This window comes from Oculina patagonica, chromosome 4 (genome assembly GCF_052425735.1).
Source record: "Oculina patagonica isolate OP01 chromosome 4, crgOcupat, whole genome shotgun sequence".
NCBI classification, from domain to species: Eukaryota; Metazoa; Cnidaria; class Anthozoa; order Scleractinia; family Oculinidae; genus Oculina; species Oculina patagonica.
Genome location: NC_135761.1, coordinates 58901991 through 58929136, shown reverse-complemented (window position 1 = coordinate 58929136; position 27146 = coordinate 58901991). Strand labels below are relative to the sequence as shown.

The 27146-nt window shown below is 36.9% G+C and overlaps 1 protein-coding gene across 4 annotated transcripts; it reads left to right on the top strand.

The window, feature by feature from the left end:
- Positions 1–3130: 3130 nt before the first annotated feature.
- LOC144650904 (uncharacterized) lies at positions 3131–26901 on the top strand. Of its 4 annotated transcripts, XM_078510698.1 has the most exons (19): positions 3131–3199; positions 3733–3804; positions 5591–5662; positions 6205–6276; positions 8579–8650; positions 9918–9989; positions 11572–11643; positions 15001–15072; positions 15493–15564; positions 15701–15766; positions 16756–16827; positions 17309–17380; positions 19991–20062; positions 20498–20572; positions 20774–20848; positions 20928–21133; positions 21686–21811; positions 22309–23904; positions 24772–26901. In XM_078510698.1, exons 7-19 carry the CDS (start codon positions 11636–11638, stop codon positions 25158–25160), a joined length of 2901 nt encoding a protein of 966 aa, XP_078366824.1. In that variant the 5' UTR covers positions 3131–3199; positions 3733–3804; positions 5591–5662; positions 6205–6276; positions 8579–8650; positions 9918–9989; positions 11572–11635; the 3' UTR covers positions 25161–26901. The 4 variants fall into 4 exon arrangements, with proteins under 4 accessions (XP_078366824.1, XP_078366827.1, XP_078366825.1 ...); XM_078510701.1 differs by lacking the exons at positions 8579–8650; positions 9918–9989; XM_078510699.1 differs by lacking the exons at positions 3733–3804; positions 5591–5662 and having other exon boundaries at positions 3157–3199.
- The last annotated feature ends 245 nt before the right edge of the window (positions 26902–27146 follow it).

The following is a 27146-nucleotide window of genomic DNA, read 5'->3' as shown; positions in this document are numbered from 1 at the left end:
AAAGCCAACATTGATGCTGATACCATATCTCGAATGCCCCTTGATGACACGGCACACATGGAAACGTACACGGACATAGTATCACAGAATGTCCTCCAGACTGTTGCGTGTTCAGCAAAATACCAAGAGCAAGGTCGGGCGAACTGGGAGTCGGCCCTCACTGACCATACTGTTCTACCAACTGACCCAGTCAGGGCAAATGAATCCATAGTACCAATGATTGACATACAGCATGCACAAACCACCGACCAGGTTGTTCATCGGGTGAGTGATTGGATTCAGCGTGGCCAACGACCAAAAACAGAGGAGAGGAAACGGGAGTTAAGCGAGACCCAACTTCTCGTGCACGAATGGGACAGCCTTTTCTTCGACAAGGATGGCATAATTAGACGGCGTGAAGGAACAAGAACCCAAACCATAATACCCAAGCAGCTTCGTTCACTGGTACTCAGAACGTCGTCATAAAAACATGGGTCATCTGGGGGTAGACCGTACACTAGGCCTTGCCAGAGAGCGCTTCTATTGGCCCCATATGCTGAGAGATATTGAATACCACATTGGACATGTCTGTCAATGTGTTAAGGTGGCCCGCGGGTATTAATGAGGTTGACAGTTCCCCTTTTTTAAGGGCGTTTTCAAACGGGAAAACGTGAAGCGATTGCTTAAATTTTTTAAGAATCTGAAAGAATAATGCTTAAATTATATAAAATGATAACTTTTATGGCGATCAAACGCGGTTTGTTTAAGTTATGAGCGAATTTCGAAAGCCTTCGTTTTTAATAAAATGCGATTATTTTTAAAATGCCACGGTGAATTTTTCTGAAATTATCCTAAAACATTGCCAAACAGTTGAAGATTACACACAACAACTTACGGGAAAATTCACTCCGTAGATTTCCTGAACGAGCGACATCTTTATTTTGTCTTTGCCTTTGTTGTGTTATGCGTCTGACTTGACCGTCGCATAAATGTGATACTTATAATAACCCAGTACCAGCCAGTTCTGAGGCTCTTGTGATGTCACCTTAATCTTGTGTGTAAAAGTTAGAAGGATCGTGTATATAGATCAAATGTTAGCAGTCAATAAAGATGAATGGTTTTCAGCCGAATTTTTGAAATAATCAAACAAATGACGTTATTTCACATTGCGAAAAATTTGTCGATTTGTTTTGCATTTTTTTTTAAGCTGCAACTAGAACAGGATATTACAAAGGTTTGTGCCAAGTTTCAGCGTATTCCGTTCATTCGGTTTGAAGAATTGCGGTCGCAAAGTCAAATATATTTGCTTTCCACGTTCTAATCGCTTTGTAAACCTCGCATTCCGAATGAAATTATTCTGTTGTTGTTCGAAGAGAGGCAGAAGATCATGCGGAATTTGAAAGTAACACCTCTCTTCGAAAACAACAGTATAATTTCATACGAAATGCGGGGTTTACAAAGCGACCAGAACTTGGAAAGCAAATGTACCTGACTTTGCGACCGAAATTCTTCAAACCGTATGAAAGAAACACGCTGAAACTCGGCACAAACCTTTGTAATATCCTGTTCTAACTGCAACTTTAAAAAATGCAAAACAAATCAACAAATTTTTCGCAATTTGAAATAACGTCATTTGTTTGATATTTTTAAAAATTCGGCTGAAAACCATCCATCTTTATTGACTGCTAACATGTAATGTATATACACGATCTTTCTAACTTTTTACACACAAGATTAAGGTGACATCAGCCTCAAAACTGGCTGGTACGGGGTTATTACAAGTATCAAATTTATGCGACGGTCAAGTCAAACGCATAACACAACAGTTTTAAAAGGTAAAATAAAGATGTCGCTCGTTCAGAAAATCTACGGAGTGGATTTTCCTGTAAGTTGTTGTGAGTAAACTTCAACTGTTTGGCAGCGTTTTGGTGTAATTGCAAAAACATTCACCGTGGCATTTTAAAAATAATCGCATTTTATTAAAAACGAAGGCTTCCGAAAATCGCTCAATACTTAAACAAATCAAGTTTGATGGCCATAAAACTTATCATTTTATATAATTTAAGGATTTTTCGTTCAGATTCTCAAAAATCTAAGCAATCGCTTTACGTTTTCTCGTCTAAAAACGCGCTTAAAAAAGGGAATTGTCAGCCTCATAAATACCCGCGGGCCACCTTAAACAAAAAGCTCCCCCCGCTTAAGACCAGAGCTCCATCAAAACATATTGTGACCAATTCGCCTTTTGAACTCATTGCCATTGATTTTCTTCATTTGGAAAGGAGTAGTGAAGGGTACGAGTATATTCTAGTTGTGATGGATTATTTCACACGCTACGCCCAAGCCTATGCCACAAGAAACAAGTCAGCGAAGACAGTTGCCCAAAAGCTCTACAATGACTTTATTTTTCTGTTTGTTTTTCCCTTAAAGATTCATCATGATCAAGGTGGCGAATTTGAAAACCGCCTCCATAAGGAGCTAGAGAAGCTGGGTGGCATGGAATATTCTCAATTGGTTCTTAGTTGCTACTTCAAGAAGTTGAATCAGATCAGGCGGAGTGATGTTCATCTTGTGGGTTTCGTTAAACCAGTTGTCTACGAACGCCTTTTCAGCGATCATTTCGATGGTTTCTTGAAGTGGCCTTAATAACATCGGCGACCTTACCAGTAATTTTTCCGTCATAAAGAAATGCAGCGGAAAACTGAACTGCTTGATTTTCGAAATGCTGTTTATTAGAAAGAAGAAACCTAGCCTAAACACACAATCGGATTCTATCTGCGCGAAATATGTTAATGAAACATCACACCTCTAACCGCATATATATAACACTGTTGAACCGTTATTTTGTTTGTCACTTGAAAATGATGTCAGGATGACATCGAAACGTTGTGTCTTACTGCCGCTTATTTTTATTGTTAAATGATTATCAAAATTTGTCAAACAACTGTGCGATAAAATGTTTTTCACGGTTAAAAACGTTTGATTTAACAAAAGTGCCGTTACAAAATAAGAACACTAAACAAGTGGCATTTTAAATTATGACAGTTGTCATGTCAACTCTGGCACATCCATTGGTCGAGTGACCAATCCAAAAAAAGTTATTTAGAAGCCGTCAACTTTATAAATAGGTTTATATTTCTATCTCTTGCAGAGACTTTGAAGGGAATAATATTAAGAATTTAACAGAAAAAGTGTTCTCTACGTTGGCGAGGTTGCGAACCCTGTAAGTATGTCTCAGAACAACCCCTCCCCCTTGTACGTCAGAGGGTTAAATTTGAAAAATGACACTTTTGTGCTAAGCCTGCTTGTAAATATGACGTTGCCATGGAAAAGTCAAATAACATGGACACATGATTGATAAATCACAATTTCTGCAAGGGATGAATAAAAACCTCCGGAAAGTTTCAGCATTATAGAGTAAATCCCTTTTCAAACGTTTAAAAAGACCTCAAGAGGGTGGGGCATCCCCCCTTTGTACGTCCAAGTGCTAAATGCTTTGAATGCCATTTCCTAAAACTAATTTGGCCCAAAGGCCTCGGAAGTATTTTTCCTAAATTCCCATGCAATGCTTTAAAGTAAGAGTGATGTCTTCCATGCAAGGTGAGGAATTGAGCAGAGGCGATACGAAATGCTTTACTTACATTTTTTTACCCAAGAGTAATTTACCGTGATTAAAATGTCTAAAAACGGTATGAAATGTTTTTTTTCCTGCCATTGTGGTGTTCTGTAAGCAGCTAAGAGTGTTTTTTTTTTCAGGGACCTGGCATCGAATCAAATCCAACATCTACCGTCAGGAGTATTTTCTAATTTATCGAGTTTGATTTATTTGTATGTTTATTGTCCATTTTTCTTTTATTTGTAAGCTTTAGTTTAAAAGTAAATCGCTCTAGAATTATTTTATTTATTTAAATTCTTCTGCCTATTTTTTTATTTATTTATCTCATACAGTTCACATTAGCAATATATGTTTTAAATACTTAAAATTTCTGCTTGGGAATTTGACAGAAAATGTGTTCTCTGCTTTGGTTAACTTGCGAATTTTGTAAGTATGCCTTTATCTGAGAACAATTTCGTGTGACCTGGTAATATTTACGGAAATTGATGTAGCACTTGACATTTTGAGAGACGTTAGTATTTTTTCCGAATATTCTCTCGTAGAAACGTTTCTCTTTTTAATCATCTAAGCATCATTTTATTAGTTTTGATTACCTTTGCGTGCATTGGTGGTTGTCAGTTATACCTCCAAGCCGCCCAAGATTGCGGATTCAAAATGACAGTTGTTGGTAGTAAACCGGCAATATGACGTCATCTTATCAAGTGGACAACCACAACAGTTACACTTTTGGCTCTTCTATAGCTATACATGGTATTGAGTAAATATAAATCAATGTTTGTTCTTTTAAGCCACATTATCATGACACCTTGTCTGTCTAACGTTTATGCGTTATGTTCACACCTTATTGTGACGATAAACCATTAAAATACGTGGTTTAAAGTAAGAGCCTGAAATATATCAGTGCGATGAACGACATTCAAAATGTATGCATGAGAACCATATACCAATGGTGCTCATCCCTGCAACAATATGCACAATTCTTAGTTTCATTTTTTTAAAGAAAGCTAGAGAGCTATTTGTTTCAGGAGCTTGTCAGAGAATTCTGTTCGTTATCTGCCTCCACGGATATTCTGGGAACAACAAAAATTAACAAGATTGTACGTTTATGTACAACTTCTCTTAGTTTTATGCATGTACGCATTATAGTTTACTTATTTACCTCTGATTTTCTCAAAATAAAAGGACTATTTTGACAAAAGGAAATAACGTGGTTCCTTTACCGCCTTTTAAAAAGCTTTAAATCAGAACAAACTAATAAAAATCGAATCAGTAACTGTCGCTCTTAAGACTCTAAACGTGTGTTTATATATGTTATTATTCTGTTATATAATCTATTAATTTTGGTAAAACTGGCACTTACTGCAGTATTTATATCTACCTTGATTTATAAAATGGTGGCTTTTGGGCTGTGCGGAGTGTATCAAGTTGATGTAGTCGCAAACTCAATTCACGCATAATTCATCTTGCACAATAGACACACATTTATTCGAAGTTAAACACGGTAACTGAAAATAACAATTTACAAACACAGAAATGAACATAAAATAACTTACAACGAACGACATGCGGAAATCAGAAAAAAGACAAAGCAAAATAAACGAGTTACTTACAAAGACGAATGTGACCACTGAAAACCATAAAGACGAACTGTTAACTTGCTTGACTATAAACTCGAAAAAGGACTGAAAACTCGTAACGAGACTCTGAACTCGCAAAAAAAAAAACTGCTTAAATGAATAACACGCAATAGAATATATACCAATATGCAAATAAAAGTAACATGTACAGAAATAGACTGAAACAAAGGGAACTAATTAACGCGAAAACTTTTGATTTAACAAAAGTGCCGTTACAAAATTAGAACATAAAAAAGTGGCATTTTAAATAATGACAGTTGTAATGTCAACTCTGGCACATCCATTGGTCGAATGACCAATCCAAAAAGAAGTTATTAGAAGCCGTCGAGTTTATAAATAATTTTTTTTATATCTCTTGCAGAGACTTGGAAGGAAATAATATTGAGAATTTAGCAGAAAAAGTGTTCTCTACGTTGGTGAGGTTGCGATCCCTGTAAGTATGCCTCAGAACAACCCTTCTCAGTCCCTTGTACGTCAGAGGGTTAAATGTTAAAAATGACACTTTTGTGCTAAGCCTGCTTGTAATTATGACGTTGCCATGGAAAGGTCAAATAACATGGACACATGATTGATAAATCAAAATGTCTGCAATGGATGAATAAAAAGCTCCGGAAAGTTTCTGCATTATAGAGTAAATCCCCTTTTCAAACTTTTAAAAAGACCTCAAGAGGGTGGGGCATCCCCCCTTTGTACATCCGAGTGTTAAATGCTTTGAATGCCATTTCTTAAAAATAATTTGGACCAAAGGCCTCGGAAGTATTTTTCCTAAATTCCCAATGATGTAAAAATTCAGTTAGAGTGATGTCTTCCATGCAAGGTGAGGAATTGAGCAAAGACGATATACAAAATGCTTTACTTACATTTTTTTTTACCCAAGAGTAATTTACCGTGATTAAAATGTCTAAAAACGATATGTAATGTTTCTTTCCTGCCATTGTGGTGTTCTGTAAGCAGCTAAGAGTTTTTTTTTTTCAGGAACCTGGCATCGAATCAAATCCAACATCTACCGTCAGGAGTATTTTCTAATTTATCGAGTTTGATTTATTTGTATGTTTATTGTCCATTTTTCTTTTATTTGTAAGCTTTAGTTTATTACTAAATCGCTCTAGAATTATTTTATTTATTTAACTTCTTCTGCCTGTTTTTTTTTTTTTTATTTATTTATCTCATACAGTTCACATTAGCAATATATGTTTTAAATACTTAAAATTTCTGCTTGGGAATTGGACAGAAAATGTGTTCTCTGCTTTGGTTAACTTGCGATTTTTGTAAGTATAGACATCTTTCATAAATGGCGGGTCTAATTGTTATTCTTTTATGTGCATGTAAATTAGCCTTCCTAGCCTCGTCAACATGTGTAAAAATAAAAGAATTGTTATTCAAAAACGAGGCTAGGAAGGCTTATTTGCATGTGCACAAAAGAATAATTATTATGCTCGAACAATTTAACCGCCGACCGGTTAGCTCAGTTGGTAGAGCGGCGGACTACAATGCGGGAGGTCTCGGGTTCGAGTCCCAGACCGGACCAACACTCAGGGTCTTAAAATAACTGAGGAGAATATGCTGCCTTTGCAATAACGTATAAGAACCCACACACTCATCGTAAAGAGTAGGGCATGGAGTTCCCGGTGTTGTGGTCTGGTCTTTACCCCTTGTACTGTGCTTACTGTGAAATGCTCGGAGATTTTAGCTGTATAAGCTACTCTTCAAATCCGAGGGTAAAAACAAAAAAGGTGATGATGTGTGACCTGGTAATATTTACGGAAATTGATGGAGCACTTGACATTTTGAGAGACATTAGTATTTTTTTTCGAATATTCTCTCGCAGAAAGGTTTCTCTTTTTAATCATCTAAGCATCATTTTATTAGTTTTGATTACCTTTGCGTGCATTGGTGGTTGTTATACCTCCAAGCCGCTTAAGATTGCGGATTCAAAATGACAGTTGCTGGTAGTAAACCGGCAATATGACGTCATCTTATCAAGTTGACGACCACAACAGTTACACTTTTGGCTCTTCTATAGCTATACATGGTATTCATGACACCTTGTCTGTTTAACGTTTATGCGTTATGTTCACACCTTATTGTGACGATAAACCATTAAAATACGTGGTTTAAAGTAAGAGCCTGAAATATATCAGTGCGATGAACGACATTCAAAATGTATGCACGAGAACCATATACCAATGGCGCTTATCCCGCTAACAATATGCTCAATTCTTAGTTTCATTTTTTTTTTAAGAAAGCTAAAGAGCTATTTGTTTCAAGAGCTTGTCAGAGAATTCCGTTCGTTCGGGGGGAGGGAGGGGGGGGGGGGTAGTATTTTTATTCCAGTAGCGTGCGCTAACTCGTAGAACAGTTGTGATCTAGCTTTCCAGGTCATAACATTATTGGCTTGAGCATTTCCGTGGCTTTAGACTTAGTAATATTCTGTTGTAATGTGCGGAGGTATTGGTTCCCGTTTTAACGATATTTTTCACGTCCGGGGTATTATATTATGAATTAGAAGGATTATTAAATTATTATATTATGAGTAAGAAGGATACAAACAGCGCAGCTGATGGTCGAGGGAAAGTCACTTCAAACCCTTATGTGATCATGAGTAGCATTCCTTTATTCGATATGCGTGGTTTCCGGCCTTTAACTGACACGAAACATGACGGAATCGTCTCGCTGAGTCATGAACTATTTAGTTATTTTAATCCCGAATTTCTTGAAAAAGAAGCGAACGGCGATGTAAAGTGCATTTTGATATTTCATCTTAGACCAGGCAAGGAGTTAGAAAGCATTAGTCCACATCTCACATGGCGCTTTTTTAGTTTTGATTTTATTGTTACTTCATGTTGCAAAGAAGTTAATTAAATTGTTAGAATTCATGATTTGAACTAAATGCCGTAAATGCAGTCTTCTGACATAAATAAGAGTAACTGAAGTTCAACTCGCGCTAAAAGTAGCCTTCATTCAACGCTGTATGCCGGAATATGGCTCAGAACTATAGTGTTGTATCAAAATTCAGAAGACACCTTTTACTAAATCAAGGTAGCTATAAAATACGTATAATACGTCTCAATAAATATGGCATAACTGATATATGGCATAACTGATATAATGTAACAAATTCAAATTGAGCCTACTGGCATAAAAAACTGTCACACAACTGTGCGATAAAATGTTTTTCACAGTTAAAAACGTTTGATTTAACAAAATTAGAACATAAACTAGTGGCATTTTAAAGTATGACAGTTGTCACGCAACTCTGGCACATCCATTGGTCGAATGACCAATCCAAAAAGAAGTTATTTAGAAGCCGTCAACTTTATAAATAAGTTTATATTTCTATCTCTTGCAGAGACTTGGAAGGAAATAATATTGAGAATTTAACAGAAAAAGTGTTCTCTACGTTGGTGAGGTTGCGAACCCTGTAAGTATGTATGGTCAGAGGTTTAACTGTTTAAAATTAAAATTGTGTGCTAAGCCTGCTTGTAATTATGACGTTGCCATGGAAAAGTCAAATAAAATGGACACATGATTGATAAATCAAAATATCTGTAAGGGATGAATAAAAAACTTCCGAACGTTTCAGCATTAAAGAGTAAATCCCTTTTTCAAAATTTTGAAAAAACCTCAAGAGGGTGGGGAATACCCCCCCCCCCCCCTTTGTACGTCCGAGTGTTAACTGCTTTGAATGCCATTTCCTAAAGTGCCTATGAAGTAAAAATTAATTCATGCCTTTTTGTAAGATTTTTACAAATAAAGAAGAATGGCCTTTACCGTTTTGAAAGATCTTCTTTCGTTTAGCAGATATACACGTTTTTGTCTTATGCAAATGAGAAAAGTGATGACGTCATAAATTGTTACACTAAAAGATAGATCACAAAATCAAGGATATCTCTGAAAATATAAAGATGATATTTCTGAAACTTGGCATCAGTAGTGACCTTCCTTAAAGGTGCAAGATGGCTGATACTATGATGTAACCGTGGCAACACTCTTGGTTACAGGCTATTTCTGTCGTAAACCAAATATCTCTATTTGCATCCCTTTAAAGTGGGATGGAGGGTCCAGCTTGAAACACACATAATGCCCTATTACCCTAACTCTCCTCATTAGCTTGTTGGGAGTGGATCATCTTTGATAAAGCAAAAACTGAGGATATCAGAATTAATTAAAATAGGTATTTGCAGCAAAACTGTTGCCATGGCAACGGCACGACAGGTGTCATTTTGTGTCTTTTGTGGTGTACATTAATCATGCCAAGTTTGAAGAACACAGCTCAAATATTCCAAGAGAAATTCTTGATTCAATGCTTCATCTTTTTGTGGAAAAATTAATGACGTCATCACTTTCTCATTTGCATAATATAAAAACGTAAATATCTCTAAAACGAAAAAAAGATATTGCAATAAGGAAAACGCCATTCTTCTTTATTTTTTTCTTCATAGGCACTTTAAAAATAAATTTGGACGAAAGGCCTCGGTAATATTTTTCCAAAATTCCCAATGCTTTAAAAATTCCGTTAGGGTGACGTCTTTCATTCAAAATGAGGAATTGAGCAGAGGCGATACAAAATGCTTTACTTACATTTTTTACACACAAGAGTGACGTACCGTGATTAAATGTCTAAATACGATTTGCAATGGCATTGTTGTGTTCTGTAAGCAGCTAAGAGTGCTTGTTTTTTATTTCAGGAACCTGGTGTCGAATCAAATCCAACATCTACCGTCAAGAGTATTTTCTAACTTATCGAGTTTGCTTTATTTGTATGTTTATTGTCCAATTTTCTTTTATTTGTAAGCTTAAGTTTAAAAGTAAATCGTTCTAGAATTTATTTTATTTATTTAACTTCTTCTGCCTATTTTGCATTTATTTATCTAATAAGCTGTTTATATTAGAAATATTCGTTTTAAATACTCAAAATTTCTGCTACCGTCGCACAAAAACAAGACAGGAGGCCATTGTTGACGCTATTATCCGAACAGTAAAAATTATTTATCAGTTATACTAAAATGCATATTACAAAGGACAGCAAAACAATAATACATGGTTTTTTGCATTGTTGCCTTTACTACTGTAAATAATGTTTGTATTGTTTTTCAATTTTGGCGCCAAGGGGGTAATAGGTTCGAATTGTACGTTAGTGTACTAAATGCCTAACCGAGGCCTGAGATAATGCCCTCTCTCTTTACTTATCGCTACGGGGAAGGAGGGCATTTACCTTCCGGATCGGATCGTATGTAAAAAAAAAAAACGAATTCTTTTTTTTTTTTTCTCCTTGGTCGAAAAAAGTTTTTCACGCTTGGTGGAAGTTCGAGCCCCAAATTTGCCGTCAACTACAAGGAGTGGTTTGACAGTTTGACCGCACCTTAGTTTACTTGAATTAGGGGGCGGTTAGTGGCCGGTGAAATAGATGTATCAGACTTTTTGCCATTCTCCCTTTCGAAAAAAAAACGCCTGATCGTAAGTTACACCTCACCTCACCTTGGCTATTGTACCATCTCCAGAAATCGCGGACCTCCGAGTCCACGAATAATATGTCCTGCGGTACATTGACCGTAGAAGCGAACGCAAGGATTACAAAGAACATGTATGGAGAATGATATGTTTTATTAAATATTTCTTGACAAATTAACAAATGTAAAAATGTGCAAGCGGAACACAATAGATTGGTGTATTAAGAACCACATTGTACAACAACCACAGTTCATTTGTATTCATGAACGTTTTCTGCGAACAGTTTTTGAGACCAAAATTATAAGGCGAAGAGAAGTAATGTATGGCGAAAACCGGAAATTAAAGTTTATAAACAAGGATAATCGGTAAACTGAATGTGATCGAAAAAATGTGCAAGCAGATTTGATAAAACTATACATGAATCTAACTCACCAAACGATTTACATCTCCTTCCGATTAGATTTCATTTGTATCTTTGCCGTTAGAAAACCACAAAAAATCGCATACTGTAAACACACGGCGGCAGTCTACGTTGAAATCCCAAAATCCGCTCTCTTTGAGCTACGATATTTCAGCCGTCTTTGCTCCAATTTTGCCGCAAAAGCCATCGTTTGACAGATCTTTTGCTCCAGTTTTATTATCAGGGAATATTTTTGACAAGTGGTTTTTCTACTTCACAAAATATTTCTCTGTGTAGGCCGCATTTTTGTGTATCATCGTAGATGTATATGAGCCCAAAATCAAGCTTTCGAATCAGCGGCTATTACCACGTTTCGTGAGCGGTTAATGTAAGATGCATTAAAAATTCGCCGACTTCAATGTCCGCGATTTTTAGCGATAAAAAAAGGTTTATTTTAAACAACAGTGATAATTTTTAACTTTTAATTGTAGGTACCTGGATGCAAATAAGATTCAATATCTACCGACAGGGACATTTGCCGACCAACACCGATTGATGATGTTGTACGTCTTTTATAAACGGTTTATATTGTGGAGACAACAAATGAAATTACTTTTCCTAAAATAGCTTAAAACCTCAAATTTCCAATTATTGCAGCCAACTCCTGTATGCATAACCAGTAAAACGCAAGGTTGCCTGCTTGCAGTCGTCTCCTCCTTCTTTTACTGCAGCAAAGGGCAAAGTATACGTCTGCAACCAGGCAAAGCAGTTGGTTCAACAATTTGTAAACGTAACACTTTATTATGCTTAATGTAACATAGCCAGCAGAGCCGTGCAATCAAATTCAGTATGCGTTAGCATACAGCATTTAACAGTTAAATTATGAGTTCGAGATTTCTATTTTAACAATAGAGTGTTTTTGTCGAGGAACTATCGGCTGATAGTTGCCCCGCGGAAATTTGATGTTCTTAAAACAAATATTAGCCCGAGAAGCGAAGCTTCGAGGGCAAATATGCTAGTTTTAAGAACATCAAATTTCAAAGGGGCAACTATCAGACCAATAGTTCCGAGACAGAAACACTCTATTGTCTTTATTGTTCACCAATAAATTTTCTTCCGCGCGCACATACAAAAACAAGCATCGTGAATTATTTTTACTTTTGGGGATAAAAAACTCAATTGAAAGCCAAAATTTGACAAACGAAACAAAACCAGACGAGAAACCCACTAATTGCAGTGAATTTGGTTGGGTTTTTTGTCTGCAGGCACGCTTGTTTACAAAAAAGGCACGGGTGCGCTCGGGAGGGCACTATGGGCTGTTAGCATAACCACACTGACCTACTATTGGTAATCGCGCAATCTGATTGGTTTAACAGGTGCCTACTATCGATCCGTAGAAGGCTCTCGGAGCGCGCGCTTAGTCTTCGCTGATTTTAATCAATCAAAACCTTCAATAAATCAACTCTAGCTATATTTTGAGTTTAATAGATCGGTCAGTGAGTTATGCTAACACAATAAGACGGCTCGCTCTCGGTTTCTACCGGCTTTTGATAGTTGACTCGGGGCTTCGCCCCTCGCCAACTATCAGCCGATAGAAACCTCGAGCTCGCCGTCTAATTGCTAAATAGTGCCCTCCGGCGAGCAGGCACTATCGCGTCACGTGTTCAATTTAAACCAATCAGAATCGGAGAAAATTTAGTGGTGAACTATAATTAAACAATAGAGTGCTTCTGTCGAGGAATTATCGGCTGATAGTTGCCCCGTGGAAATTTGATGTTCTTAAAACAAATATTTGCCCGAGAAGCGTAGCCTCGAGGGCTAAAATGCTAGTTTTAAGAACATCAAATTTCTAAGGGGCACCTATCAGACTGATAGTTCCGAGACAGAAACACTCAATTGTCTTTATAGCTCACCACTAAATTTTCTTCCACGCGCACATACAAAAACGAGCATCGTGAATTATTGTTTCACTTTTCAGGATAAAAAAACTCAATTGAAAGCCGAAATTTAACAAACGAAACAAAACCAGACAAGACACTCACTAAATGCAGTGAATTTGGTTGGTTTTTTTTGTCTACAGGCACGCTTGTTTACAGAAAAAAGTCACGGGCGGGCACTATCGATCTGGGCATTTTTCGTCGGCGGGCACTATGGGCTGTTAGCATAACCACACTGACATACTATTGGTAATCGCGCAATCTGATTGGCTGCGCAAGTGCCTACTATCGATCCATAGAAGGCACCTGTGAGCTCCTCGATCAATAATGGCTTCAACTTCGCGTTTTCGTGAAGTTTCTGAAGACGAAATAGAGAGCGTGTTACAAAGTGCTATTCCTGAGAAAACCAAGCAAGCGACAAAGTATGGAATTAAAATTTTTAAAGGTAAATGACGAAAAATTGCCGAGAAAAAAAAAAACCTTTCAAGTTATCAAATACATTCAACGACAGACGGTTACGCAAACGAAAACAAAGTTGCCAAAGAAAACTAACAATATTTCGGTTCTCGTTTTGTTTTAGACTGGTTTTCAACCCAAAAGGAAATTACAACACCCATCGAACAACAAACAAAAGCCGAATTAAATACTTGTTTGCATAGTCATGTGTCAGTGAGACGAACAAATGGAGAACCCTTCAAAGTTTTTTCACTGAAAGCCATCCGAGCGGCCATCGATCGACATTTAAAGCAAGCACCAAATAACAAACCGTGGTCCATTGTCGGAGATTTGGAATTTAAGAAGGCTAATGATACGCTTAATGCAGTCTGCAAAAATCTCATGAAAGATGGAAAAGTCGCAGGAGTGGTCCATAAAACTCCCATCACAAGCAAGCAACTACAAAAGCTGTTTGAAAGTGGTCAACTGGGAAATGCGAATACGAAAGATCCTAAGCAATTACAGCGAACAGCTTGGTTTTACACTTACCTATATTTCGTTGAGCCAATGGTAGTTTGCTGTAAAACACTTTTTCATCGTTTGAGACGAAAAGAACTTTGAAATAAATCTTAGTTTGAGCCTTTGAAGCTTTACAAACCATTTTAACTTCGACGGTTTAGAATTTTTTTGAGAATGCGCAATGTACGAGATCACTGTGTAGCTTTGTTCCTGTGATGAATGAACATTCGTGAGTGAACTTTACAAATGCACCAGCCTGTCAGCATGCTTCATTGCACAAACGTAACAAAATTATTGAACTAAAAATATTTTTTATTTGTTTGATAGATCGGTCAGTGGGTTATGCTAAAACAATTAGACGGCTCGCTCTCGGTTTCTACCGGCTTGATAGTTGGCTCGGGGCTTTGCCCCTCTCCAACTACATGTATCAGCCGGTAAAAAACCTCGAGCTTGCCGTGTAATTGTTAAATAGTGCCCTCCGGCGGACTAACACTATCGCGTCACGTGATCAATTTAATTCAATCAGAATCGGTGAAAATGTAGTGGTGAACTATAGCGGCTGATAGTGCCCTCCGCGGATGAACACTATCGCGTCACGTGATCAATTTAAACCAATCACAATCGGATAAAATTTAGTGGTGAACTATAAGAGGTGATAGTTAATAATCTAATTGTTTTATAAAAAAATAATTTTAGAATTGATAATATTAATATTAATAATAATAATATTAATGATAATAATAATAATAATGATGATGATGATGATGATGATGATATTAATAATAATAATAATAATAATAATAACAATAATGATGTTTTTTTAGAAAATAAAATATTATAAAATATTATATTTTTTAAAAATAAAATATAATAATAATAATAATAATGATGATGATGATGATGATGATGATGATGATGATGATGAAGGCTGACCGCTAATTTTTGCTAGTTTGCAGTTTACGGTTAATCCCATTAAAACCAGTCATTTGCGTCCAGAATCGGACTAACTGTGTTTTTTTTTTTTCAAAGAAAAATGTCACGGAATAAAATCCAACGTCTGTCTACAGGAATATTCTCAAAGAGGTCGAATTTATATGTATTGTAAGTTGTGCTTAGACTTCTGGAATTTATATGGATTTGTTGCTTTGATGAATAATGTATTCGTTTCTTTTGCATGTGGTTAAATGCTGAAGTAGAGATAATTTCCGGCTGTCCCGTTAATGAAGATATTATGCATTGCAGTCACAATCTGTCTTCTCATTGGTTAAGAGACTACAGCTAGAGTTGCGAAGGAACTGTTCTACGAACGCCTTGACGAACGACAAAGAGGAATTAGCCCAAGTTTCGAGATCGTTCGTCGTAATATTTAAAACAATGTATAATAAAACAATAATTAGATTCGGTTCTTGTGATATCCGAAATTATCAAGGACTCGGTAAGAGTTATCTCGACCTTGATTATTTCGAATATTACAAACACCTCATCCAATAATTGTTAATAATTCGTTGCATTCCCCTGCAGGGACTTGGAAGCGAATAAGATTCAACATCTAGAAGCAGAAGCACTCTCCAATCTTAAGACATTGGTGAACCTGTACGTTCGTTTAACATTTACAAAAAAATGCTACAAAAAATGCTTTCCTTTCAGTTTTTGTCCGTCTGTGTATCTGTCTGTAAGTTAATTTGTTGGTGTATTTACTTCAATTTGCACTTGTACGTTTATCTTGTAGAAACTTAGCTGAAAATAAAATCAAGGATATTGCACCTGGCGTTTTAAAATCGTCTCTTATAGATTTGTAAGTAGCTATAAATGTAAGTATTGTATGATGGATGTCTTGATTGCAGACGGAAACAAGACATCCATTTGATCCTGTTGTCATTAGATAAATAACAAATGCATATTATAATGTTATCCAAAACACAACAGTATGGGGTGTCTGGAAAACCCGAATAGCGAACAGCAAATAGTCGCGAATCACGAATAGCGAATAGTTTGAATGGTACAAATAGTCGCAAGTAGTGACGGATAGTCGTTGAATAGTCGTAAATAGCCGCCACTATAGTTCAGCAGACAGTTCAGTACTGATGGCAATTGGTTTAAATTGACCAAGCGGAGTAATAATGTTCATCTCGTTGAGAAATTGTAACACAAAGAAATATATTATTTCCAAGGCGGTCTGTCCATTTCATGAGTTCGAGTTCAAGTTAAAACATTAAGCTTCCAATTAAAGTGAGTTAGAAAGAAAATGGAAGTAACAAGCGCTGACTCAATCCAAACTGGCCGAAGTTAAGCCCTGTCGGGCGGCGTTAACACTTGGATGGGTGACCAACTGGGAATACCCTGTGTTGTAGGCTTTTATTCTAATTTCTTTTTTATGAAAGAAGAGCAAATTGTAATTTGTTTGTTGTTGTAAAACAAAAGGAGGAGTTCGAAAACGTAAGCGCGGCTTTTTTTTAATTTAAGATCAAAACATAATGATAGCTGTAGCGTACTAAGTGTTGTAAGTTGAAACAAAACTAGGCCACTGTTTCTATATTTCTGTTGTAGCTCAAATCTGCAATGTGTTATTTTCCTTTCTTTTAAGAAATATTTATTGATACTATTTTACCTTACACCAAAAGAAATACCAAATTTTATCAAGGATAAAATTGAGCCACAACTATTCCATTGATATAAATGCGTGTTTTGGCTCTGAGCTTTTCCATGTCATTCTCGTGATAGGTTCCCTTTAATGCTGTCTCAGTTTTGCTCACTAATATATTTGTTTTTGTTTATTTTTCTTAGATTTCTGCAAAAGAACTATTTGAGCGCTATATCAAATGGAACATTTTCCAACCTTGTAAAGCTGCGATTTCTGTAAGTATATGATCACTGCATCTAAGAAGTATAGTTTAAGGCAATAAAAACAGACATGATCGAAGGCATACAGCATACAAAGAAATGAATAATACGAGAACAAATAATACCAGCAGATAAAGATAATGATGATGATGATGATGATGATGATGATAATCACACGTATGAAAACAATATCAAAACAGAAGGATAATTTCTGTGTACTTCACTAGCTGCATGTTAATGGGATAATCATGAAATAAACGGTGAAGCTCATTAGTTGTATGATATCAAGTCAACTCTTATCGATTTTGAACAATGAAATACAAGGCAACTCTTCTCTTCAATTCAGTTATTTTTGAAAAACTTAAACTCAGTTCAACTGCTATCTCTTTACTTAAGCAGAGGATCGATGAAAAAAAAATTGAACAAGTGATATCCGAAGATCAGTTTCATTATTTAAAGCCTGAAAATTTTGTTTTCCAATTTATTGACATTGTAGATTGCTCAATGAGAATCGCCTTCAGGTAATCCCTGATCAAGCATTCAAGAACCTGAAAAGCCTGGAAATAATGTACGTGAGTATAACGTTATTTTTATAATTAATAAACCGCAATGACTTTAGTTTCCATGGTTTATCACCTTCTTGCAAGTGCTAATTGAAATAAAAACCACGAACAGCAGTGGTACAAATATCTTGAAAATCCGAAGTGTGAAAATCTTTGTGAGCATTTTAAGGGAATAACTCAACTCCCCCATCCCCCCCCCCCCCCGCCCCCACACACACACACACACAATAATTGTAAAAAAAGGTAAAGTCTGTTTCGAGCCTAGTGGCCCACACAGGCCGGAGCTTATCCCTGTTTACGTAGCATTAAGCGACTAGGAGTATTGCTACTCCCCCTTGGATGGGATGCTAGTCCATCGTAGGATTACCCCCAGCAGTAAATTCACCGGTACCCATTTATACACCTGGGTGAATAGAGGCACTGTGAGAGTAAAGTGTTTTGCCCAAGAACACAACGCAGCGCCCCGGCCAGGCCTCGAAACCCGGGCCGTTCGACTCGGAGGCGAGCGCGGTAACCATTGGGCCACCACGCCTCCCACAAATAACAATTAATAGCAATTATTAAATTCTAAACCTCGGATATTGCATTTCTAGCTTTCCGATTGGTTCACTGAATCCCGGTTATCAGCTCATATACCTATGTTTGACCTTATATGGGAAATTAGTACGGCAAGTACCGCTCAGCGTAAATGTTTTTCTGCAGGAAGCGACAGTTCCATCAGAAAAATGGTTGCGTGAAAACATCAAATTTGGCGAGCTTTATGAACAAGAAATAATCAGCAGTGCCTACAAAAACCACAAAAATGCCATAGTAAAATTAACTACGCAAAACAAAAGGATTCATGCGAAAATAATACGCACAACAAGAGCAGTGAATAAAGTAGAAAAGCAGCAAATAATTTACGAAAGAACGGCAAACTGACACAGATTCATTTAGCGGAAGTCATAAAATTAGGCTCGTACTTCTGCAAAGTTTGTTACCTTTCAATCTTGGTCTTGTCTTTTTATACTTCAATAAACCTGTTCCACTTTGAGCACAATTTCGTTTCAAATAATATAGCAGTCGTGAAGCCATGGAGCCGTAAACAAGTAATAATATATCAAACACGAGAGCGTTTTTCATCACATTTCCAAACACCGAGAAGAGAGTTGAAAGTACGACGTCGACGCGCAGCGGAGTATTTTTGACGCAGTTCGAGGTGTTTTGAAATGTGATGAAACACTCTGTCGAGTGGTTGATATATCCTCTCAATCGAAACTAAAACAATAACGAAAACGGAAACTCTGTTCTGATTTCCTTTGTTTTAACTAGACGAATTATTAATGAGTTTGAAAAGTACCATGTAAACACTTGCTTCGTTCGACTTGCACAAAACGTGTAGTTTCCAGAAAAGCTTTTACTTCGGATTTTCCCGTAAATCTTAACTGTTGTCACAATTCCAAAATATATACACGCTTTTAATAATAAGTCGAGACGCCATTTTGAATATTTAACTTTCCGCGAATGACGTCGTTAATGAAATATTCATTTGTGCCTCGACGATTTAAAATGAAGTATCTACCATTGTAATAGGCCGATGTGTCATGTTGCATTTTTTATTAATGACGTCATTAGCGGAAAAAATAAAAATTCAAAATGGCCCCTTGACTTATTAAAATGGTGAAATGACGACTTTAGAGAAGATTGTTCGAGAAAAATCTTGGGAAGAAAACTATCTCGCTCGATCGCTTTCCACGTGTGTTTCATTTAACTCAAGAAGTGAACACCGCGCCACAAATTTTCTCGCCTCCTCGAACTATCACTTCGTTTACATCAAAATGAAATGTCCATTCTTAAAGAAGAATTTAATAAAACAATTACCGTAAAATTCCGGTTAAAAGCCCCCCCCCCCGCTTATAAGCCCCCCCGGTTATAGGCCCATCAACCTGGAAACAAAAAAATACATCCGGTTATAAGCCCCCCCCCCCCCGGATATAAGCCCCCCTCTACCGGATAATAGTACTGAACAGGGCTAAATGTTGCTTTTTTGTGCGTTTTAACTTAAAAACGTATTTCGATCAACACTCCTGAGGCTCTTTTCGAAACGTTTTTTCCTTCCGCTTATAAGCCCTCCCGAATATAAGCCCCTCCGCTTATAAGCCCACCCAAAAACCCTTACGAAGTTGTATAAGCCCAGGGCTTATAATCGGAATTCTACGGTATTCCATTCGCCCTTGTTGGATACGAGTCGTTATAGCCAACTCGGCGCTTTGCGCCTCGTTGGCTATTTACCACCTCGTATTCAATGCGGGCTCATAGAATAATTGTTAAATAATTTGCCATTACAGGAATATTAACCCTATTCAGACTGGGAGGGGTGGGCAAGTGGGCTTGTGGGGCTTATAAATAATATAATCACCAATCTTGCTAAAATTGTACTTGCAACATTATTATGACGCCAACAAAACTTGACCACCAACTTTAACGTTTCCAAAACAACCGTTTTTTGACAGCAATGTTTTACCAAATTGACATAAAATAAAGGCCGTGTGAAACTCCTGTCATTATTTAAAATAAGCAAAGATGCTAAATAGTTTCCTGATTACAAACATTTGTCTTAATATGATTTATCTTAGAATGCTTTCAGATAATTCTATCAAGACTATTGGATTACATGCTTTCACCATTTCAAGTGAAAAGCTGCTAATGTGAGTAAATGTTGCTACCTATAAATGGTTAACTTGTTTAACCTATTACATAATAAAATATACAAGTTCTACATGGGAGCTCATGAATATATTATGGCGAGACGTGCTATGGCTCATATAACGAGTGCAAAAACGTACAGTTTATACATTGCAAATATTATGTATTTTCATTTTGCTTGCATAAAGCGAATGAAGTTTTCGTTTTTTCACCGGTACAAGCTTGCGTTCGGACCTAATGATGTCAGACCGGATCTTATCTCGGTTTCTGTAGCGTTAAGCGACTTGGTTTATTTCTTCCCCTTCCTGGACGTGATTATAGTCCATCGCGGGGTTGCCCCAAGCATTAAACTTGCCTGTACTCGAACAAGTATAAAGTAGTTCACATTAATAATTTAGTTTGATCGAATCTGTTTGTTTGTTTTCTTGTTTTGATAGATATATGATACGGACGAAGTTAAAAACAGTGAGCCTTCAGTCGTTTAATGGAATTAATAATCTAACTGCTAGTATGTAAGTATGTCTTCTACACATGTCCCGTTTTATAAAACTGTAGTATATATTACATTCGGGAAAGCTTACAATAAACGTAAACAGAGTGAACAGCATTACGATACAATGTTGTTGGATCTTGCTCTTGCTACCACTAGAGTTATTTGTGTACCTCAGGATGTATTCACTGATATGTCAACAACGATGTTTTCTATTTTGTAGAAGCATGGACGAAGGAAAGATTGGCAGCTTGAAATTTATGGATGCAGATCAAACAGAACGTTGCAGAATTCACCTGTAAGATCTTTGACTGTCTCGAGCTGTCCTTTATTATATAATTTCATTTGTCAATGCCTTTTGTTTTTTTACGAGTTAGGGGTTTAGGGCAAGATAACACTGATTACATCGACATCGCAGGAATTGGAACGATGTTAAAAGACGTGTTAGTCAAGGCTTTTAGTCAAGCTGGATTTGCTAAAAGAGGTCAAGATGAATACAAGCTACTCCCATGTCCCACTGGAACATTTCTTAATTCATCTGTCACCGATTCCAGTAAACTTGAGTGTTTGGAATGCCCTGCAGGTACCTTTCTAACAAAAATCAGAGCAACACTTAAAACTTAATCCTTCATGTTTTTCTCATGTGAAAAACGCTCAGCATATTAAAAAAATAAACAAATTAAAAATATGTCAAGATTAAGGGGGGGGGGGGGGAGAAAAAAGCAATAGAAACACTCAGAAAGAAACGATTAATACAAAAAAATAAATATATAACTTGAAGGGAAAAGCGATCGGGGGACGAAAGAGATTTTAAATGACTACATATGTATTGGTGACACAATGGATGCTGTTAAAAATACTATGAAGTAGAAAAAACGGAAAATACTTTGGACGTTTACAGCGTGATTTTCCACATTATTTGTGCCAGAAACCTTTTACTTTAAAACAAAACATAATCGCAAATTTTAATTTTTCTCCAAAAAACAAAGGTAAATAAAGATAAAAGGTACCATTTTTTACTTGAGGTACTCGGGAACAATTCGCACTAATTGTCAAAAAGTGAGGGTCTATAAGTACAAACCATGATGCTTTCATTAGCGGCCTTGATAGGTTTACCAATCTACTCTTCTTACAGGTGGATTTTACTCTGACACTAAAGCTTTTGTCCACGACAATTGCCTAAAGTGCCCCAATGGCACTTTCGTACCCGACAACAAAGCACCTGGAGTAAGGGCACGAGATTGTATAGCTTGTCCGCAAGGTAACTCCTGTTAAGAACTAATATATTTATAAATATTCCGCTTGCTTAAAAGGATATTTATTGCACGAAAAAATAATTTTATAAAGCCTACAACGTTACCATTTCCCGGCTTCCGGTTGGGAAGCTTCCTGCCATATGTGATATTGCTTTACAGGTTCTTACGAAAAAGTGAGGCGGCACATGATTTTAATCCTCCCTTGCTGATGTTCTGAACAATCAGACACATTTTACTAAGCATTAAGTTGGTGAGTTCTTTATCTGCTTTGCTGGGATAATACTAATACCGTCAATCCTGTGGCCAATTCTTAACTGGAAATGTTTTGTTTTTTAACCAACAAATATGGCTCAGACAAAGCAACACATTACCAGTAAGTTGTGATCAAATTAGAACAAGCAAAATGTATAGATTCAGAATTTACGCGTCCTGTAACATAATTTTGCTTCTGATCGCGTTTGTTATATAATATCTTACGATATCGTCTTTTTATTGTAAACAGGAACAGACACCAACGCGTTTGCTGGGTATCGCGCTTGTAAATGTTTGCAAGGATTCTTCCGAACTCATCGGTTTGAAGGATGCAAGCCATGTGATCAAGACGGATTAAAATGCGAAAACGACTATGCTACTCTCAAGACTGGTTATTGGTGGAAATGGAAAAATGAAACATACAAAATGCTTTACGAAAATTTCACCATGAACCTAATTAACATCACTTACAGCCCAGTTCAAAGCATCAATGCTGAGATAATTTCTCGCTCCCTCCAAGAGTTCCCACACACGTTGCCTAACCCACACAAATGTCCAAGGGAGGATTCATGCATGGGTGGTCTAGATTCCCTTTGTGATGCTGGCTATCAAGGTCCATTGTGCGAGGTATGCAGTACAGGATATTACAAACAACTGCAATCATGCAAACTGTGTCCAACAAAAAAATGGATGATTTTCCAGCTGTCAATCTTGGCGGCAGTAGTTGCAATAGTCGTTGTAGTTTTGGTGTGGACAGGTAAAAAGAAAAGCAAGAAAAAAGAAGGACGCTCTTCAGTGGACATCATCCTTGGAAGGCTTAAAATTATAATTGGCTTCTACCAAGTTACATATGGAGTTCTGGAAGCATTTTCGTACATTAAATGGCCAGACTCTCTTGCGCTGATTGGGAAATATTCCGAGCTCTTGCAGTTGAGTGTTTTTCAGATAGCACCAATTCACTGCCTCTTCTCAAATTTAAAAATAAACGCTTTTGGAAGTTTGTTTGCCATACTTGCCATGAATGTTGGTGCCATATTCCTATCTTTTCTTGTTTACGGACTGAGAAAGCTATTTCTGTTGCGGAGCACTTTAAGCGGAGAACAGAAAGAGAAGAAGGCTGCCAAAACCAAAGAGCTAATCTACCGAAACTTGTTTTTCTTCCTCTACGTGACATACCTAAGTACGTGCTCAAAGACGGCAAACGTGCTTACCCTTGCTTGTCACACACTCTGCCTCGACGATATGGAGGAAATGTGTCACATATACCTTAAAGCAGACTACAACATAAAATGCCAAGGTCAAAAGTACAATCGTTTGATTATCGTTGCATACTGTGCAGTGCTTTACATATTTTTTCTTCCAACTGCATCTCTGATAGCTCTTTGGAGACAACGTAAGGCACTCCACAGAAATGAAAGTCAAGACAAGAATGAAGAATTAGAATCTCAGGATCAAGGCACAGAAATTAACAATGGATTACGATTCCTCTTTGAAAACTACAATTCTCATTCCTGGTATTGGGAACTAATCGAGACGATTCGCAAGGTTGTTTTAACATCTGGTTTGATACTTGTGGGTGGAGAGAGTAGGGCTTATGTTGGACTGGCTTGTGTCATGTCGGGACTTTACGGGATGTTCTTCGCCTATATCAGCCCTATAGTGGATCCATTTGAGAATAAGTTGATGTTAACCTCTCTCGCGGTCACATTCGTTAACTTAGGCATTGGAGCTGTGAGTAAAATTCCAAAAGAGAACATACCAGCCTCCATCGACCCATACGTGGACAGTATCATGTTCAAGATACTTGTGTTTGGTGCTAACTCTTTAGTGATTGGTCTTCTCGTGGGTAATTATAAAATTGATTTATTCTCTACAAAACGGTTACATAAATTTAGAGAAATTAAGAGGCTGTGTCTGTAATACTGGTCTGCCCGATCTGGCTTGTTAAATAGATTTTGCTCTTTTCTAGTGTGTTGCACCGACTTTCATGTACTTATACTAAAAACGCAATTCACTTGACCGGATCATTAATTTTTTTCGAGTTTTTAAGGATTTTCGGTTCACCCGAACGAGCACTTGCAACGACCACTATCATGGCTTAAATTTACCACAACTTTGAAAATTAATAAAAAAGAACTACCGGTAACAACTTCTGTACCAAACAAACACCACAGCCTGTTAAATTATGTATTTTAATTTATCACACCAACTTTCACGAACATTGAGCTCGAATCAAGCTAGCAGCAAAACATTAACGACACCCCTATCACACAGGTTGATGAAACACTTGAAAACGGCTCAGATTCAAACTTTATTTTTGAAAAAGTGAGGCGGTCTACTTCAATCAAATCAACGCAACCGAAAAGAATATGTAATAGAAAATTTTCCAATCGAAAAAAACCTTCTGGTATCGTCTTAATGAAATAATTACAGCTGTGTAAACTTGCCCAATTTCGAATATCTTCATGTTTGCAGCCATTTTCAGGGACTCGTCAGGACGAGGAGTTTCATCAACTGGCCTCGCAGACATACCTAACACCATCAAAAATAAACAAAGATTAGATATAAATACATCGCAGTTCAAGTGAAAGAGAATAAATCGTGTTTAAAAATGGAAACTCGACTTACATTTTGACTGTTACGGACGTACGATCAATGTCTGATTGTGTACCGTCGTCATGAAGCCAAGTAATTTTTTGCTCTTTTTTCTCAGTCCAGTACGTTGCGTACATTTATCGTTACATCAAAGAATGGCGCAAAAATCCACAATGGTCCTTCTCTTGCTGTCTGGCCATGGTCCTGCCTCTTACAGACTTGCAGGGAGAAATACGTGGATTGGCTGGAAGAAACGTTCTCAAGCAACAACTACAAACTGGTAAAGTTAATATGCCATCGGTGTCTGGCAGTTTTAAAGACAGCGGGGCAGTTACCTTTGGTCTTAAAGAAGATGAAACAGACCAAGTAACAAGAGCAAGAAAACGTAATAAAATGAACAATGGCATAAGAGAGGAAAGTGAAGAACTTATTTGCAGTGCTAGTTTGGCTGATCGAAACAATCTTACTCATGAGCTTCCAAGACAGATAGACAACACGACACTATGAATAGTTGCTTTTATGACTATAGCATAAAGAAATACTTCAATATAAAAGTCGGATATTAAATTAAGTTATTGAAATCGAGCTTTGGTCACATCCGAATAAAAGGGTAATTACTAGGCCTAAGAAACTGGATTACTTTCTTTCCTATAAGGCAAACAATTTCGCATTCTATGCCGCTTAAATAAAACGGTGTTTAAGTCTAGAATTATAGAGAACAGAATTAGTATGGAGTGTGAAAGGCGTATTACGCCGATTCTGGTCGTAGTTTAATTTAAATCGTAAATTTAAATTCATTGTAATTTAGAAGAAAAAAGCGTTTTTTGATAAACCTCAGTAGACAAACACGATTAAACTGCAAAACTGCACACACACACAGTCAACCCAATATGACGATAACAGTCACAGCCCCCTAAAAAGACTCAATTTATAAAGGCATGTATTGGAACAAAACAATTTTGCTATAAGATGTATGAATTAAAATGTTTATGAATATAATTGCGGACACTGTTGCTGTTTTGTGTTCTTTGATATTTTTCAGCTCCTCAGGTTAATTTTGAATGATTTCGGTGAGTTACTGCGTTGAGAAGATTTCGAACATGTGAGCTTTATTTGCTGTATGAATTGTCTGAAATCCAATGTCATTGTTGTCTCAAATTGTAAATTACATGTCATATCACTTTTCATTTTAAACGTTTCAGCAATAATCAAACTTTTACGTTCGCTTCTGGATGGTTTCCCATCGATGCCAGCGTCACGGAAAATATTTAACTCTCAATTGGTTAACGATTACGGTACAATGAAGAATTCTTTACTTCAAGCGTGGAGCTGGGTAATCTAACGAAGAGGCTCGATGTAGTTTTTTTTAGCCCAAGGGTGGTTGTTTTGAAAATGAAAATTATCTAGGAAGCAAATGTTCGATTTTTGCCAAAATATACCATAATAAACAAATATGACCAAAGTTTTATTTTTTACTGGTCACTAAGTCATAGAGGTTACCATAGCAACGTTTGTCGTTTTCTTTTGTTTTCAAACAAGCTTGATTTTCTCGAAATCTAGATTGACTGTTGTTAAATAGGGTTTAAATGCTTTAGAAATGTCAAGAAACGTCACATAGACAGCATATATGTGAAATGTGAGCTTTACTAGCGGTTAATTCTATTTTCGTACGATACATTTTTTTCCTCTAAAGTTTCATACAAATCCTTATAATTTTGACGCCGCCATTTCGACCGAGTTGTCAGAGCTATACTAAAAAGAACAAATTGTGTATCGCCATACAGCTACGATTTTAATAAACCACATAACATAGGCCTTTCAACCTTAACGGTCCTCTTCAGTGTAGTAACATTTGAAATGGCAACGACCAGTAACATGATATTACAGTACAGATAGGGTGTGTCGAGATATTTATAAACTTAAGTAACGCCGGTGCGTAATGCACACGGATCAACCCTATTAAGGACATCAGGCTCACTAGTGCGCAACTTACTTATCCAAATGGATTTTAACTCATTTAACTTCTCAGGAGAAGAATGGCTTAATACTACAAACTTAAATGTTTGGTTAAAAGTGGAATTATGGACATCTAAATAAATTTTAAGGGCAGACTCCTTATAAACTAAACTGCCATATAAACTAAACATCTGGAATTACATGAAGATTTGCAATTAATATGAAAAGAATTCCCTGTAGTGGTACTATTTATGGTGTTGATAGGACTAATAAAATTACAGGATAAACATCGTTTAACCCCACATGGAAGTGTCCCTTTTGTCTCACCCGGAACAGACAAAGAAATAGCCTTACGTTTGTACAAAAGGTCTCTTAGATTGGATACCCTGCGTGTACAAATCATAACACGAGCTCCTAAATCCCTCCAAATGGGTGATTTGTCCAAGATCTTGGAGCCCTGTAGAACAAATTCCCTGGTTTGCTTAGCATCCGGACCATATGTAATAACCCAAGGTACTATGGTTTTGTTCTCTTGAT

Coding starts and splice junctions, on each gene's coding strand:
- LOC144650904 (XM_078510701.1), top strand. Junction 16,828..17,308: donor CTTGTAAAGCTGCGATTTCT/GTAAGTATATGA, acceptor TTGACATTGTAG/ATTGCTCAATGAGAATCGCC. Junction 20,063..20,497: donor TCAAGTGAAAAGCTGCTAAT/GTGAGTAAATGT, acceptor TTGTTTTGATAG/ATATATGATACGGACGAAGT.